This window comes from Callorhinus ursinus, unplaced genomic scaffold, assembly GCF_003265705.2.
Source record: "Callorhinus ursinus isolate GAN/ISIS: 27379988/994484 unplaced genomic scaffold, GSC_fseal_2.0 scaffold42, whole genome shotgun sequence".
NCBI lineage: Eukaryota > Metazoa > Chordata > Mammalia > Carnivora > Otariidae > Callorhinus > Callorhinus ursinus.
Genome location: NW_027397104.1, coordinates 2745015 through 2762684, shown reverse-complemented (window position 1 = coordinate 2762684; position 17670 = coordinate 2745015). Strand labels below are relative to the sequence as shown.

Here is a 17670-nt window from a genome sequence, read left to right as displayed (position 1 = left end):
AAACTTTATACCCTGGCACTGCATCCACTCAGAGAGGATGAATATTTCTATTCTGGCAAAATCACAGTTTAGCCTAGTGGCTGGCCTTGTCTTCGAGCTCACTGAGATTAAGTATTGTAATTGTCTGTTTATACATTTCTCTTCCTCCAAAGATTATTTTATTATTTTTTAGAGAGAGACTGTGTGCGCCGGTGGTGGGGGAGGGGCAGAAGGAGAGGGAGAGAAAGAATCTTAAGCGGATTCCACGCGCTGAGGCCGACGCAGGGCTCGATCTCACCATCCTGAGATCATGACCTGAGCCGAAATCAAGAGTCAGAGGCTTACCTGACTGAACCAACAGACGCCCCCAAAGATTCTTGATGATTGAAACCTGGTATTATTTAATCTTTGTTCCCACTGTAGCACAGGGTTTGGGGTATAGCAGACTTCGGTATATAGCTGAATGATTACTAGACACAGGTCTCTTTTAGCTCAGGGCCAGGACAGTCCACCCACACCATTTAAACACATTTAATAAAATTATCTTTTACTATTACTACTTACTAATAATGAATTATCTTTTACTCTTTTTTAAAAAAGATTTATTTATGGGCGCGTGGGTGGCTCAGTCGTTAAGCGTCTGACTTCGGCTCAGGTCATGATCCCGGGGTCCTGGGATCGAGCCCCGCATCGGTCTCCCTGCTCCGCGGGAAGCCTGCTTCTCCCTTTCCCACTCCCCCTGCTTGTGTTCCTGCTCTCTCTGTGTCTCTCTGTCAAATAAATAAATAAAATCTTAAAAAAAAATAAAAAGATTTATGTATTTGAGAGAGGAGAGAGAGGGAGAGAGACAGCATGAGAGGGCAGAGGGAGAGAGAATCTCAAGCGGACCCCACACTAAGCATGAAGCCCAATACGGGGCTCGATCCCATGACCCTGAGGTCATGACCTGAGCTGAAACCAAGAGTGAGAAGCTTAACCAACTGTGCCACCCAGTTGCCCCTGTCTTTTACTCTTCTACAGGACGACCCTTACCGTGCTTCTGCTCTTTTTTACTAGGTTCTCTCCTGTTTTTCATATCTGGTTCTCCATCTCTCTCTTTGATTCTGTGAACCACCCAATAGCTTTTTGAGGTTGGTCATTACATCTCTGTTCTGGAAACTACATTTCTAAGCTCCTTTTGCCAACTGAACACTAACTAGATTCCATCAGTGGGAAATACTGGCAGGCAACTGGAGGGCTGGAGGACGGGAGAAGTCAGGGCATTTCTTCCTCTCTTTTGGCTGTGAGAGCATCTTCCAGCAGTGGCTGTGATCATCTCCCTGGTTTCTACTTCCTCTCCCTCCTTGGTTCCAAGTCCTGCTGCCTACCTACCTCCAGGCACATTTTGTTCCCTCCAGAGCCACAATAAGAGTTTGGTGTGTATCTTTTCAGTCTGTTATCTATGCTTAAATATCTAAACCTTCAGTTATTTATTAAAAATTTTTTTGGGGGGACGACTGGGTGGCTGAGTCAGTTAAGCGACTGCCTTCGGCTCAGGTCATGATCCTGGGGTCCTGGGATCAAGCCCCGAGTTGGGCTCCCTGCTCAGCGGGAAGTCTGCTTTTTCCTCTCCCTCTGCTGCTCCCCCTGCTTGTGCTCTCTCTCTTAGATAAATAAATTTTTTTAAAGATTTTATTTATTTATTTGACAGAGAGAGACACAGCGAGAGAGGGAACACAAGCAGGGGAAGTAGGAGAGGGAGGAGCAGGCTTCCTGCGGAGCAGGGAGCCCGATGTGGTGCTTGATCCCAGGACCCCGGGATCATGACCTGAGCCGAAGGCAGATGTTTAACGACTGAGCCACCCAGGTGCCCCAAATAAATAAAATCTTTAAAAAGAATTATTTTTGTAAGTAAACTCTATGGCACATGTGGAGCTTGAACTCATGACCCTGAGATCCAGAGTCCCATGCTCACCATGTTCCACCAACTGAGCCAGTCAGGCACTCCTCTAAATCTACATTTATATCTGTCTGCATTTATTTCTATATATCTAGCTGTTTCTTTTTTACAAGAATGGATACAATACGCATTATTCTGTAACTTGCTTTTTACTTCACAGTGTATTGTGATAGTTACTGCCAAACTGCTCTACCAAAAGATTTCATCAATTTGAACTGCTATCAACAGTGTATAAGTATGCTTATTTCTCCATCTACGTTGGCACTGGATGTAATTAATCCTTCTAGCTTTTGCCAATTTGTTAGGTGAAAAATGGGGCCTTTTTTCATTTTTAAAAATTATCAGTCATGTTGACCATTTTTTTACATGTTCACTAGCTATTTGCATTCCTTTTTTTAAAGATTTATTTATTTATTTTAGAGTGAGAGGGCTTATGTGGGGGGAGGGAGAGGGAGAGAGAGAGAGAAGTAGACTCCCCACTTAGCACAGAGCCCAACACGGGGCTCAATCTCATGACCTGAGCCAAAATCAAGAGTTGGATACTTAACCAACTGAGCCACCCAGGCACCCCTATTTGTGTTTCTTCTTTAGTGAATTCCCTCTTGACAAGTTATACCCACATTTTTCTATTAAACCATTCTGTTTTTCTTATTGATTTGTAGGGGCTTTTTGTATATTGGGGAAATTAATCCCTTTTCTGTTATAGATCACAAGTATTTTCTTCCAGTTTATCTTTTCACTTTGTGTATGGGATCTTTTGCCATTATCAAATTTGTCAACTCTTTCCTTTATGGGTTCTTTTTTTTTTTAAGATTTTTATTTATTTATTGAGAGAGAGAGAGAATGGTAGAGAGAGAGCATGAGAGGGAGGAAGGTCAGAGGGAGAAGCAGACTCCCTGCTGAGCAGGGAGCCTGATGCGGGACTTGATCCCAGGACCCCAGGATCATGACCTGAGTCGAAGGCAGTCGCTTAACCAACTGAGCCACCCAGGCACCCTCCTTTATGGGTTCTGAATGTGGTGTCATGATTAGAAATTTTCTTCTTAACCGTGATTCAAAAAATATTCTTTTATATTCTCTTCTAATATTTATTTTATTTTATTTATTTATTTATTTTAAAGATTTTATTTATTTATTTGACACAGAGAGAGAGACAGTGAAAGAGGGAACACAGCGGGGGAGTGGGAGAAGGAGAAGTAGTCTACCTGCGGAGCAGGGACCCCAATGCAGGGCTCAATCCCAGGACCCTGGGATCATGACCTGAGCTGAAGGCAGACACTTAATGACTGAGCCACCCAGGCGCCCCTATTTTTTTTTTATTATTAAGTAATCTTTACACCCAATGTGGGACTCAAACTCACAACCCCAAGATCAAGAATTGCATGTTCTGCTGACTCAGCCAGTCAGGCAGCCCCTAATATTTTTTTTTAAAGATTTTTTTTTAAGATTTTATTTATTTTTTGACAGAGAGAGAGACAGCGAGAGAGGGAACACAAGCAGAGGGAATGGGAGAGGGAGAAGCAGGCTTCCCGCGGAGCAGGGAGCCCGATGCGGGGCTGGATCCCAGGACCCTAGGACCATGACCTGAGCCAAAGGCACACGCTTAATGACTGAGCCACCCAGGCGCCCCTAAAGATTTTATTTTTTAAGTAATCTCTACACCCAGTGTGGGGCTCGAACCTACAACTCTGAGATCGAGTCACATGCTCCACTGACTGAGCCAGCCAGGTGCCCCATCTTCCAATATTTTATTTTTTTTACTTTTAAAGATTTTATTTATTTATTTATTTGACAGAGAGAGAGACAGCGAGAGAAGGAACAGAAGCAGGGGGAGTGGGAGACGGAGAAGCAGGCTTCCTGCAGAGCAGGGACCCCAATTGGGGGCTCCATCCCAGGACCCTGGGATCATGACCTGAGCCGAAGGCAGACGCTTAATGACTGAACCACCCAGGTGCCCCCGTCTTCCAATATTTTAGAGTTACTGTGTGTGTGTTTATATTTTCATCCTTCTGGAATTTGAAATCATCTTTACCCATTCATAGTCATCAGGATAATTGCATCTTCATATGACGGTCATCACATAGAAACCCCAGAGATCACTCAGAGACCGGAGTCTTTAACTGTTACCTTGAGCTTTTAGGGAAGGGCAAAGGATTTTAACCTGACCTTCAAGATTCTAAGGATTTATCCAGAATTTTCTCTTGAATTTCCCAGGGGAAAAGCTGCAGTGACTTTATTTACAGCCTTAGAACTGTTAAGCCCCAGGGGTGCCTGGTTGATTCAGTGTAGAGATTACTTAAACATAAAAATCTTAAAAAAAAAAAAGAACTGTTAAACCCAAGCCAAGCCTCTTCCTGCTTGGTCTCTCCAGTCTTATCTTCCTCTGCTCTCCTAGGTATACCCTTAATGATTCTGAATTTTCATGGAACTTTCCTGAATCCATGCCTTTGTCTAAATTGCTTTGTTCTCACTGTTTTGGGCACCCTTCATTCTACCTGTTTTTTTAAGGCCTAACTTAAGTGCTTCAATTTTCCATGCAGTCTTCCTTGATTCCTCAAGTCTACCCAACTTCGTCTTCTCTCTATTCCTGAGGCATGGAATGTGCCACCTAGGAAGATAATTTTCTGCCAGGTACCACCATTATCTGCACACCTGATTCTCTCATTTGACCTCCTTAAGAGTATCTTTGTAGACTCATGATGGCTGGCATATGGTAGGACTTAGTAAATGCTGGATGGCTAAAGTTTGAGAGCTTGTTGTCTTTCCTGTCTCTGCTCTTAGACCCACCCCAAAAGCCTAGTGTATGAATCGGGAGAGAAAGAAGAGGAAAAGTGGGAGGAGTACAAGCTGGTGCCCTTGGCTTGGAGTGCTGCTTCTAGAGGAGCTGGTATGCTGGTACTGTCTAGATGCACTGGGAATGAAAGACAAAGGGCAGGGGCAGTAGAGGACAGGTGTCCTGTTCAGCCTCTTCTGGCCCCAAGAGAATTACCACTGGGATTCACACACAGAAATTGTCAAGTATGAGTCACTCCTAGGAAGGTGAAGTTTTTTGTTTCCCACTTCATTTCCATTTCTTAAGAATGGGTTGTATCCATGGGGCATAGGGAGACACAGCAGGCTGGCCCAGGCGTAGATGGTCAGAAACCAGATCCCCACATAAAACAAGAAGGAAGAGAAGGAAAAATTATTGGATCAGGAGACCAAGGCTGGTGAGGAAATCTTATAAAGTTCTTATCTGATGGGGGAGGCTTGTCTCTGGTCTCAAGGAGTCCTTCTCTAAGAGGCACAGGCCCAGTCCTCCAAAGGTTTTCCCTTCCTAATCCTCCATGGCACCATAGTCTTCTGATTCCTTTTCTACTTCTTTTTTTTAATGATTTTTAAAAATTTTTTTAAAGATTTTATTTATTTATTTGAGAGAGAGAGAATGAGAGATAGAGAGCATGAGAGGGAAGAGGGTCAGAGGGAGAAGCAGACTCCCTGCTGAGCAGGGAGCCCGATGTGGGACTCGATCCCAGGACTCCAGGATCATGACCTGAGCCAAAGGCAGTGGCTTAACCAACTGAGCCACCCAGGCACCCTCCTTTTCTACTTCTCTGGTCACTACTTTTCCATTCTTTATCTGCTTCCTCTTCCCATGCCCTATTTGTCAGTGTTCCAAAGGGTCCTACCCTCAGAAATTTTAATTAATCTGATTTCTGTTCTTCTAGCCAAACCTGCAAGAACTTGACTAAAGTAAAAAATCTTAAAGTCATCCTGAGTCCTTTTATTTTCTCACACTGTGCATCTAATCTGTGAGCAAATTCTTATTCCTCTCCCTTCAAAATGTACTCAGAACCCTAGCCATTTCTAATCACCTTCAGTGCTACTACAACTCCATAGTACTACCTAGGACTATCATTTCCTGCTTGGATTACTGCAATAATCTCTAAATGGTCTTTCTTCTTTCACCCGTGCCCTTCTTTAGCTTATGCTCAGTGTAGTAGCTAGAGTGATCCTACTAAAAAGATTATTTCCCTTCTCAGCTCACAACTCTCTAATGGCTTTCAGCTCACTTAGAGTAAAAGCCAAAGTCCTTAAAATGATCTAAAGTTTGCTGTGTGATTTAGTCCCCTGTTACCTCTCTGACTTCATCTCCCAATTATGCTCTTTGCTTACTTCATTCCATCATTGTTCCTAGAATATAGAAGGTGAACTTCCATCTCAGGGCCTTTGTACTTGGTATGCCCTTGGATTGGCATTTTCTTTTCCTAGACATCTGCAAATCTTTCACTTCCTTTACTCAGGTCTTTACTCAGATGTCACCTTTTCCTGGCCATCCTTTATAAATTTCAATCATGGACGCCTTCTATTTCCTTTCCTCTGCTTTATTTTTTCTTCTTAATCTATCACCATTATTATTAGTCATTTCCCTTTAGAATATAAGCATTGTGAGAACAGGAATTTTTTTGGGGGGGTTTCTTTTATATATAGATCGATCGATCGATCTATCTATCTATCTATCTATCTATCATCTATCTATCTATCCCCAGTGCATAGAACAGTGCTTGGTATACTACTGGCACTCAGTAAATGCTTATTGAATGATGAATGTAAAGTTTAATTGCTCAAGGAGTATCCGTATACCACACATGTGTACTCCTTACCTCTTTCTGATTTCTAAGCTTACATTCCCTCCTGAACATCCCTCCAGAAAATCTGCCATCATAATTTGGACAGCTGAACTCATTTTTACTTCCTTTAGCACTTCAGTAAGCTTTACTTCTTTGTTTCTGTTAAAAACAGACCCCGGAACTTGGCTTTTCTTCTTTATGATTTATTCTCCCATGCAGCAGGTCTCCACACGGGAGTGTTGTTGAGTCAATCCCCTAAATTTTGGTTCAGTTCATCCCCTATTCTCCATCCCTGCTGTCCCTGCTTTAGTTCAGGTGTGAATCTTTTTTACTCAGTGCAGAAGTCTGCCGTGTAGTCTCTAGTCCATTTTATTCACCGCTATCATTTTAATTCTCCTGATGAAGAGTTTTATTCAGCTCACTGCTCTGCCACAAACCTATCGCTGCCCATTATTTGTTGAATTAAGTTGGCAAATAATCCAGAATTGATGATTTGCTATTTTCTGCTTAACTTCCCCCTTCTGGAATCCCCACCTTCTTTTATTGTGGGTTACAACTACTGCACCCTGGGGTGCCTGGGTGGCTCAGTCGGTTAAGCAGCTGCCTTCGGCTCAGTTCATGATCCCAGGGTCCTGGGATCAAGCCCCGCGTCGGGCTCCCTGCTTAGTGGAGAGTCTGCTTCTCCCTCTCCCTCTGTCTGCCTCTCTGCCTACTTGTGCTCTTTCTTTCTCTCAAATAAATAAATAAAACCTTAAAAAAAAACCTGCCGCATGCTTTAAAATACAAATATTATCTTCTTTGGAATTTTTTTTTAATAAAGATTTTATTTATTTATTTATTTGACAGAGACACAGCAAGAGAGGGAACACAAGCAGGGTGAGTGGGAGGAGAAGCAGGCCTTCCACTGAGCAGGGAGCCGGATACGGCCAATACGAGAACCCTGGGACCATGACCTGAGCCGAAGGCAGACGTCTAACGACTGAGCCACCCAGGCACCACTTCTCTGGAATTCTGAAGAGAAAACAGGGTTGAAGAATTAGGCATTAGAGTCTACACATTCTTTATGTACCCAGAAAGTGTAAAGATGTAAATCTTTCCTAATCTCTTAGCCAAAAGCCAATTTTTCCAGAGCAATTAATGCAACTGTTAGGCCATTATCACTCTCTGATTTTTCGTGGAGTTAACTGTTAATGCTTCGGTTTCTCTTACCAAGTAGGAACTTTTGGGAACAAAGACTCATCTCATGCAGTTATGAATCCTCTATGCACCTGATTCCAAGTGACATCCAATAAATGCAGAAGGCAGTAAATGTCTGGGATTGGGTTACCTAGTTTAAACCGCTGGATGTCACAACTGGAAGGAGATTTAGAGGTTGCCTTTCAACCCAATCTTTGTAAATGGGGGAAATGAGGCCCGTAAAGAGTGGGACTTGAACCAGATCACAGACCCGGGACCAGAAGCCAGACATTCTGATTCCCAAGTAAGTCTCATTAGTAAGTCTTTGTGCGTCCCTTCGCGATTCGAACCTCTCAGATTCTCGCCTGGGCCGCTTCACCAGCCTCTATGCCTTACCCTTTTAGTGACCCCCACCCTTCCCTTTCTTCCTTTGGGTCAGCAGGGTCCACCCACTCCAATTGCAACGGTCCAGGAATCTAGAGTTGCTGGGGAGTAGAAGAGAGATTAGCTACGTCACCGTCGGCTCCTCCCATTGGCCCAGGGAGGGTGGAGCGCGGCGCCATGACGTCAGACGCCCAAAGGGGCGGAGTGGTGAGGGGAAGGAGGAGGGAAGTAGGACTTCAACATGGCGGCTGTGGTACTGGCAGTGGGTACGGTGACGGCCTGGCCCGGGGCGGGCAGAGTTGGAGGTGGTGGCGTTCGCTTTCCCTAGGGGCCGTCAGGAGCTCAGCGGTGACCGATTCTGGGAGGCCGTCCGGCGCCAGCACGTTTCGGCTTCTGGGACGGCAGCGGCAGCGGCGTTCAGGTGAGGGGGCCTCCAGCTGGGAGAAGGGGGGGAGAGGGGCGGAGTTGGGGGAGGGGACCAGCACCGGGAGACGGATGGGGTAGGATTCCCTGGGAAGAGGTTGGAGGCCGAGCGGGAAGAAAGGAGCTGTAGTTAAGGGGGTAGGAGGGAGAAGGGGCCAGAGAGCCGTGGCTTGGGGAGGATTATGGGAGAGAGGTCGGAGTGAGGGGACCAGAGTTGAAGGGGCGGAAGGCAGATGGGATGCGGAAAAGGAGTTCGGATTAAGGGGACTAATACCTTACTGGAAGACAGGCGCAGTAGATGTGTATCTCGCTGGAGTGAGAGCTCGGTGGGAATTAGAGGATGTCGGGGAGGAGGACCCAGGTTTTAGTAAAGGCGAGTGATTGGGAGTTGAGGGTGAGTTGGGGAAGTGAGATGCAGATTTACTTCTCCCTGAGGCGTTGAGATGAGGGAAAAAGGAAACCAGAGCAGGGTGAGGGGTCTTTGGGGACATCTTTGACGTTGTCTGGCCTTCTCCAGTATGTTTATCTTGCTTCTTTTATTTCTTGGGTGGAGCCTTACCTATGCAGTCCACCTGGGCCTCAGAAACAGTCCCAAATCTTTACTGTGGAACATCAAGTTACTTTTCATGTATTTGATCTCAATTAGGGATCTCTGTCTGACCTTTGGTTGTCTCCACACGTACTTGTTTCCAGACTAGCCTCTTGAAAATGAAAATACATTTTATATTAAGCTGAAATAAAAATTTGAATTTTTAAACACCGTAGAGTGTTAGAAAACGAGATTTGATAATTTAGTTAACTATTAAATAACTTTTTGTTTATAGCTTTGTGTTCTAATCCCACTTACTAGTGTTTTCTCTCTTTCCTCAGTTGTATTTATTAGCATTTGAGAAATTGGATAGACATGATGGATCTTTCTCTTTGGAATTTTGTCACATTTGATTGGGGGAAAGACAGGGCACTTAGTCTTTAGTGATAGCTAGTTCTTTCTAGTTAATGTCCCAGACTAGTTAAAATGAAAGTTTATGTATTATACATAAATATTCAGAGACTAAAAGAATTAGATTTTCTGCATTAACCTAAGTGGAATTTTGTAAATTAGATTTTTATTTCTAATCAGTTCTGTTCAGTTTTTCTGTTATTTATTCAACATTTAATGCCTACTGTGCGTTGCATTAAGAGTCATTCTAATTATGGAAATGGGAAAATTAATGTTTCTCTATCACTGCACAGCAAATAACTTACTAACTTGCTATGACCTCATTGGAAGAAAAAGTGTTACTTTAGAAATGATGACAATGGAAGAAAATTAAACTGTGTGGTTATAAGATGTTCCTGAATTTTGGGGCACCTGGGTGGCTCAGTTGTTAAGCGTCTGCCTTTGGCTCAGGTGCCCCTTATCGGGCTCCCTGCTCGGCAGGAAGCCTGCTTCTCTCTCTCCCACTCCCCTTGTGTTCCCTCTCTCCCTGTCTCTCTCTCTGTCAAATAAATAAATTTAAAACTTTTTTTTAAAGATTTTTATTAATTTGACAGAGAGAGGATACAGCGAGAGAGGGAACCCAAGCAGGGGGAGAGGGAGAGGGAGAAGCAGGCCTCCCCGCCGAGCAGGGAGCCCGATGCAGGGGCTCGATCCCAGGACCCTGGGATCATGACCTGAGCCGAAGGCAGACGCCTAACGACTGAGCCACCCAGGAGTCCCCTCCCTTTTTTTTAAAGATTTTTTAGGGCACCTCTCTCCCTCTCCCCCTGCTTGTGTTCCCTCTCTCGCTGTGTCTCTCTCTCTCAAATAAATAAAATCTTAAAAAAAATAAAAAGTTCCTGAATTTTTCTTTGACCCATTACTTCATCATGATGTATTTTATGTGTATCTGAAAGATTTTATTTTAAAATTTTTATTAAAATAATTTAAAAAATTTTAAGTAATCTCTACATGCAATGTGGGGCTCGAACTCAACCCCAAGATTAAGAATTGCATGCTGCTCCGACTAAGCCATCTAGATGCCCCTGAAAGATTTTTTTGATTTTGATTTTAAAGACGACAGTAAGTTTCCTGATGTGATAATATTAGGTCTGTAAACAGTTCTTATCAATGGTTGTTAGTTCACATTTCTTAGACTGGCAAATGTCACTTTATCTTGTGCGTCTTTTCTTTTATATCTTAAATATGGTAAGGTACTTAAAATGAGGATTCTTGAAGTTTATTATTTATTTATTTTAAAAAGATTTTATTTATTTATTTGACAGAGACAGAGAGAGGGAACACAAGCGGGGTGGGGGGGGGCGGGCGTGGGAGAGGGAGAAGCAGCCCTCCCATGCAGCAGGGAGCTTGTGGCGGGACTCTATCCCAGGACCCTGGGATCATGACCTGAGCCAAAGGCAGACGCTTAATGACTGAGCCACCCAGGTGCCCCAGGATTCTTGAAGTTTAATTCAGTGACTAAAATTCTCTGAGTATTTTCAGCATTACAAACGTATTTTCATTACCCCAGAGTATATATGCCAATATCACATTTTTCCTGATCTCTAATTAAATTGTTGAACGTTTTGAGGGTTTTTGTTTTGTTTTGTTTTTAAAGTAAACTCTACACTCAGTGTGGGCTTGAATTCATGACCCCGAGATCAAGAGTCTTGGCCTACTGACTGAGCCACCTGGGCTCTTCTGTTTTGAGGTTTTTAACATGGAGATTATTTTAAGTGTAAACCTTTTTCCCACAAGCAAACCAACTCCCCCCCCCCAAAAAAAAACCAGTACCAGGGCGCCTGGGTGGCTTGGTCGTTAAGCGACTGACTTTGGTATAGGTCATGATCCCAGAGTCCTGGGATCAAGTCCCACATCAGGCTCCCGGCTTAGCGAGAGACCTGTTTTTCCCTCTCCCACTCTCCCTGCTTGTGTTCCCTCTCTCGCTGTGTCTCTGTCAAATAAATAAAATCTTCAGGAAAACAAAAAAACAAAAAAAACAGTACCATCAATTCATTAATCAGGTAATTTTCTTTAGGCTTTTTAAGAAATGCAGAAGTTAGTATGTAGTACTTTAAATATGAAATAGCTTTTTCTGGGTGCCTGGGTAGCTCATTCGGGTAGGCAGTGACTCTTGATTTCAGCTTAGGTCATGATCTCAGGGTTGTGAGATTGAGCCCTGGATGGGGCTGCCTGTTGGGCGGGGAGCCTGCTTAAGATTCTCTCCCTCCCTCCCCCCACCCCTCTTTAAAAAAAAGGGTTTTTCTTAGAATAAAAAAACCCTTGAATCTTAGAAATCAACTGGGTTTAGATTTTAGCATAGCTTGGGCATCCCTGCTTCTGTATCACGAAGATAAGTGAAAATCTTGTCTTTTCCAGAATCTAATAATTTAGGAAAGCCTTTCAGTGAGAGGAAGAAGTAAGCAGGTATTTCTCTTCTAACCTGTACTGCACAATTTTGTAATATTAAAAATAATTTGAATTAGGAGTAATATTTTCCTATGAATTGAGAGTTGTTATTTTAGACTTTAAAATTTTTAGGTGAGAGGAGCAAGACTTAAAGGGAAGGGTGCTAACTGGGCGAAAGCTAATGAGGTAGGCATTGTTTAGCACTTTACATAATCTCTTAATCTTTGCAATGTGATTAGGTAGGCAAGTTGTGATACACATGCTTTTTAGCTGTTGAGGAAATTGAGGATCAGTGAATTTGAGTCATTTAACATTACAGAGATAAAATGGTAGAGTCTGAATTTGGACTTGAATTTGTTATACTTCAGTGCCCAAACTTACCTGTTACACCTTTGTCCCTCTTAGGCAGTCACAAGATCATTCCAATACCTATCAAGTAAATTTAAAGTATAAGCACTATTTTTAAAATAATGCCATTTAAAACTACTTGTTTTTTTTGGAATAGTAGTATAACTGGAATAATAAATAGGTCATTAAAATTGTAGTCTTTAAGATGTCATTAGTATTCTAGGAGGAAATGAATACTTGAATATTTTGTACTTAACAAAATAAACTGGATAAACTGGATAAGAGACTAAAGTTTTCTTATTTGTATTGCTGAGTCAGGTAGGATTCAGTTCATTAAGGGCCAAAATTTGTGTTTAGCAGTAGTCTGCATGTGTTCTCATAATTCTGGATTAGTCATTATCAGTTGCTTAATTGCTTACCAAACCCTTCTAGTGGTTCAGTCACTGTGAATTGGCTCATGGTAATTGTGAATCTTGTGGTTACTGAGTCAAGAGCCAGCAGTATGTTTTGGTTGCCTCACTTCCTCCACAACACTTGATATTGTCAGACTTTTAATTTTTTTTCTAACCTAATAGACTTGAAACGAGTGACTTTTGGTATCAGGATGTGTTTATTGTTTTTATTAGCATTTCCTTAAGTTGAGCATCTTTTCATATGTTCATTCATTATTTGTGCTTTGTTTGTGAAGTGTATATTCAAGTTCTTTGCCTATTTTGAGTTGTTTCTCTTTTTCTGATTGACTTTTAAGACTTTTTTTTTTAAAGCTTTTATTTATTTATTTGACAGAGAACGCGTGTATGCGCACAAGCAGGGGGAGCAGTAGGCAGAGGGAGAGGGAGAAGCAGGCTCCCTGCTGATCAAGGAGCCTGACTTGGGGCCCCATCCCAGGACCCTGAGATCATGACCTGAGCTGAAGGCAGACACTTAACTGACTGAGCCACCCAGATGCCCTGAAAAGTTCATAATTTTAATGAATTGAAATATTCAGCTTTTTATGGTTTGTGCTTTTTGTATCATTTAGGAAACCCTTCTCTGCTAGGCATGCTTTTTTTTTATTTTTATTTTTTATTTTATTTATTTATTTTTTTTAAAAAAGATTTTATTTATTTATTTATTTGAGAGAAAGAATGAGAGAGAGAGAGAGAGCACATGAGAGGGGAGAGGGTCAGAGGGAGAAGCAGACTCCCTGCCGAGCAGGGAGCCCGATGCGGGACTCGATCCTGGGACTCCAGGATCATGACCTGAGCCGAAGGCAGTGGCTTAACCAACTGAGCCACCCAGGCGCCCTAGGCATGCTTTTTTTTTAGATTTTATTTATTTGACAGAGAAATAGCGAGAGCAGGAACACAAGCAGGGGGAGTGGGAGAGGAAGAAGCAGGCTTCCCACCAAGCAGGGAGCCCGATGTGGGATGCGATCCCAGGACCCTGGGATCATGACCCGGGCCGAAGGCAGAAGACGCCCAATGACTAAGCCACCCAGGCGCCCTTTTTTGTTGTTGTTGTTATTTATTTGAGATTTATTTATTTGTTTTAGAGAGAAAGCGCGGGAGGTGGGGAGTGGGAGAGGGAGAGAGAGAATTCCAAGCAAACTCCTCTGAGTGCGGACCCTGACGTGGGACTTGATCACAAGATCCCGAGATCATGACCTAAGCTGAAATCGAGTTGGACACTTAACTGACTGAGCCACCCAGGTGCCCCAAGTTGTTTTTATTGTTTTAAGTAATCTCTACACCCAGTATGGGGCTCAAACTCACGATCCTGATAATCAAGAGTCACATGCTCTACTGACTGAACCAGCTAGGTGCCCTGGGGCCTAAAGTATTTTAAAGCAAATCCCAACTTTCCTGTAAATACATTATTATGAACTTCTGATAAGGATTTCTTTTCTTTTCTTTTTTTTTTTTTAAGATTTTATTTATTTATTTGACAGAGACACAGCGAGAGAGGGAACACAAGCAGGGGAAGTGGGAAAGGGAGAAGCAGGCTTCCCGCCGAGCAGGGAGCCCGATGTGGGACTCAGTCCCAGGACCCTGGGATCATGACCTGAGCCGAAGGCAGACGCTTAATGACTGAGCCACCCAAGGCGCCCAAGGATTTCTTTTAAAAACATAACTACCATGCTATTATCACATCTAATAATTATTAGTAATTCCTTTATAATCTAATGCCATCCATATTAAAATTTCTCTTACTGTCTTAAAAGTGTCACTTTAGGGATGGTTGGGTGGTGCAGTTGGTTAAGTGTCCAGCTATTGGTTTTGGCTCGATTGTGATCTCAGGGTCATCAGGTCAAGCCCCCAGTCAAGCTCTGTGCTCAGCTCAGAGTCTTCTTGAGATTCTCTCTCCCTCTCCCCCTCCCACTCGTGCTCTTACACTCTCTCTCAAATAAATAAATCTTAAAAAAAGAAAAGTGTTGGGGCGCCTGGGTGACTCAGTCAGTTAAGTATCTGCCTTTGGCTCAGGTCATGATCTCAGCGTCCTTGGATCAAGCCCCACGTCAGGCTCCCTGCTGATCGGGGAATCGCTTCTCCCTCTCCCTCTGCCCCTCCCCCTGCTTGTGCTCCCTCTCCCTCTCTCATAAAATCTTTAAAAAAAAAAAAAGAAAGAAAAGAAAATATTGCCCAAATACCCATAACCCAATGAACAATATGAAACAATAATTTTAAATTTTTAAAACTTTGGTATACACTTTAAATGTTAAAAATTTTGTCAACTATACCGCGAGAGAGCTGAAAAAAAATTAATTGTAAAAAGAAATAATAAATCAAGCTTGTAACCATTAGTTTACAAAAAATAGAAAAGTAAATGGGGTGCCTGGGTGGCTCAGTCGTTAAGCTTCTGCCTTTGGCTCAGGTCATGATCCCAGGGTCCTGGGATTGAGCCCCGTATCAGGCTCCCTCTCCCCCTGCCTGTGTTCCCTCTCTCGCTGTGTCTTTCTCTGTCAAATAAATAAATAAAATCTTTAAAAAAACCAAACAAACACAAGAATGGACAGATACTGAATATAGGATACCTACAGGACAAATGCCCTGGTTTCTCCAATGAATCAATCATATGAAAAGGGGGTAATTATCATAGAACAAAAAAGCCTTAGGCATGAAAGCCAAATAAGTGATAAATACGGACCTTATTTGAACTGTGAATGGCACAAATCGCTTGTAAAATGACACTTTTTTTTTAAAGATTTATTTATTTGAGAGAGCGAGAATGAGAGAGAGAGAGTACATGAGGCGGGGGGGGAGGGTCAGAGGGAGAAGCAGGCTCCTCGCTGAGCAGGGAGCCCGATGCCGGACTCGATCCCGGGACTCCGGGATCATGACCTGAGCCGAAGGCAGTCGCTTAACCAACTGAGCCACCCAGGCGCCCAAAATGACACTTTTTAAAAAAGATTTTATTTATTTAAAATGGAGAAAGCAAGTGAGCAAGCACAAGCCAGGAGGAAGGGCAGAGGGAGACCCAGGGGGTCTGCTCAGGGGGGGAGTCTCCTCCCTTTCTCTCTTCCCCTCCCTCTGCTTGTGTGTGCGTGCTCGCGCTCTCTCTCTCTCTCTCTCTCTCTCTCTCTCCCTCCCTCCTACTCAAATAAATAAATTTAAAAAAAGTGAAATTGTATCATCATGCTATTTCTGTTATATTTATGTTTTTGAGTACTATTCTTCTCTAAAGAACTTTCCCTTGGCAGCAGGCTTACGCTGAAGTATAGTTCCTTTTGAAAAGGGTGGATGAGTACACTTACCATGATGAGCACTGAGTAATGTATAGAATTGATGAATCACTATATTGTATATCTGAAGCTGCTATAACACCATGTTAGCTATACTGTAATTAAAATAAAAAACAGTAAAAATAAAAAAATAGAAAGGAGGATGAATGCTTCATTCTTTTAATTAACCAATTTCAAAGTGAAGAGTTAGTGTAACAGTCTTCGCTTATGGTAACAGGCCATTTTGGGTTTTTTCTTTTTTTTTAAGTATCCATACCTAATGTGGAGCTCAACATGGGGCTTGAATTCAACAACTGTGAGATCAAGACCTGAGCTGAGATCAAGAGTTGGACATTTAACTGACTGAGCCCCCCTTTTTTTGACCTTTGGTTTTCTTTAAAGATTTTTTTTTTTTTTTGGGAGAGAGTGCACATGAGTGGGGGGGAGGGGCAAAGGGTGAGGGAAAAGCAGACTCCCCGCTGAGCAGGGAGCCTGACACGGGGCTTGATCCCAGGACCCCGAGATGATGACCTGAGCTGAAGGCAGATGCCCAACTGACTGGACCACCCAGGCTCCCCGACTGTTGGTTTTCTAAGGATCTTTTCTTTGAGTATTATCATAAACTTGTAAATTTGTATCATGTGTTTGAGCAATTATAGTCTTTTTTTAAAGATTTTATTTTTAAGTAATCTCTACACCCAGTGTAGGGCTTGAACCTACAACCCGGAGATTGAGTCGCAGGTTCTATCTGTAGTCATTCTTTTTTATGCACAACTTGTTTCATTTTTGATCAGTGGGAGCCATTTCAGGTTGGTAACTATTTGGCATGAACTAAAAATCCCTTTTTTTTTTTTAAGTTTTATTTAAGTCATCTTTACACCCAGCATGGGCTTGGAACTCACAGCCCTAAGATCAAGAATCACATGCTCTTCCAACTGAGCCAGCCAGGTGCCCCATGAACTATAAATCTTTGAAAGGCTTCTTTCATACACAACAGATGGCCCAGGTTAATCTTATAAATTCTTTTGTATATCTGAAAACGACCATTTCTCTAAGAATTAATGCAGAACTTATATCGAGAGCTCAAAATGTGAGTGCCAGGGATGCTCATTAATACTGTCCTTGCTTCTACAAACATTTTTATTAAAATTTTTAAAAAAATTTTATTTTTGGGGTGCCTGGGTGGCTCATTCGGTTGAAAGTCTGACTTTAGCTAAGGTCATGATCTCAGGGTCATGGGATCGAGCCCTGCATCGAGCTCCCTGCTCAGCCAGGATTCTGCTTCCCCTCTCCTCCCCCACCCCACCTCGTGCACTCTCTGTCTCTCTCTCAAATAAATAGATCTTTAAAAAATATTTTTATTATTGGGGTGCCTGGGTGGCTTAGTTGGTTAAGAGTCTGCCTTTGGCTTACTCATGATACTAGGGTGCTGGGATCGAGCCCCACGTCAGGCTGTCTGCTCAGTGGGGAGCCTGCTTTTCCCTCTCCCTGTTGCTCCCCCTGCTTGTGCGCGTGCTTTCTCTGCCAAATAAATAAATAAAATCTTTTTTATCTTTTATAGATTTTGTTTGTCAGAGAGAGAAAGAGCGTGTATGCACAAGCAGGGGGAGCAGCAGGCAGAGGGAAAAGCAGGCTCTCCTCGATGAGCAAGGAGCCCCAGGCAGGACTCGATCCCAGGACCCTGGGATCATGACCTAGGCCAAAGAAAGGCGCTTAGCTGACTGAGCTACCCAGGCGTCCCAGT

General features: G+C 42.9%; 1 protein-coding gene and 2 long non-coding RNA genes across 4 annotated transcripts in view; 2 read left to right on the top strand and 1 right to left on the bottom strand.

The window, feature by feature from the left end:
• The window catches only part of LOC141370679 (uncharacterized), a 32231-nt gene extending 24739 nt beyond the window's left edge, over positions 1-7492 (top strand). Inside the window, exon 4 of the long non-coding RNA XR_012374936.1 lies at positions 7375-7492. This is a non-coding gene — a long non-coding RNA (uncharacterized lncRNA). The remainder of the gene's footprint in view (positions 1-7374) is intronic.
• On the bottom strand, positions 7409-8883 carry LOC112809508 (uncharacterized). The gene is made up of 3 exons (XR_003204607.2): positions 8786-8883; positions 8222-8525; positions 7409-7539 (listed from the first exon to the last, which is right to left on the bottom strand). It is a non-coding gene; the product is annotated as an uncharacterized lncRNA (long non-coding RNA).
• Positions 8266-17670, top strand: part of UBAP1 (ubiquitin associated protein 1) — a 60112-nt gene continuing 50707 nt past the window's right edge. Inside the window, exon 1 of one of the 2 annotated variants that reach the window (XM_025852799.2) lies at positions 8266-8509. In XM_025852799.2, coding sequence (XP_025708584.1) covers positions 8266-8509 — 244 coding nt within the window. The remainder of the gene's footprint in view (positions 8510-17670) is intronic. The other variant, XM_025852797.2, reaches the window with a different exon arrangement.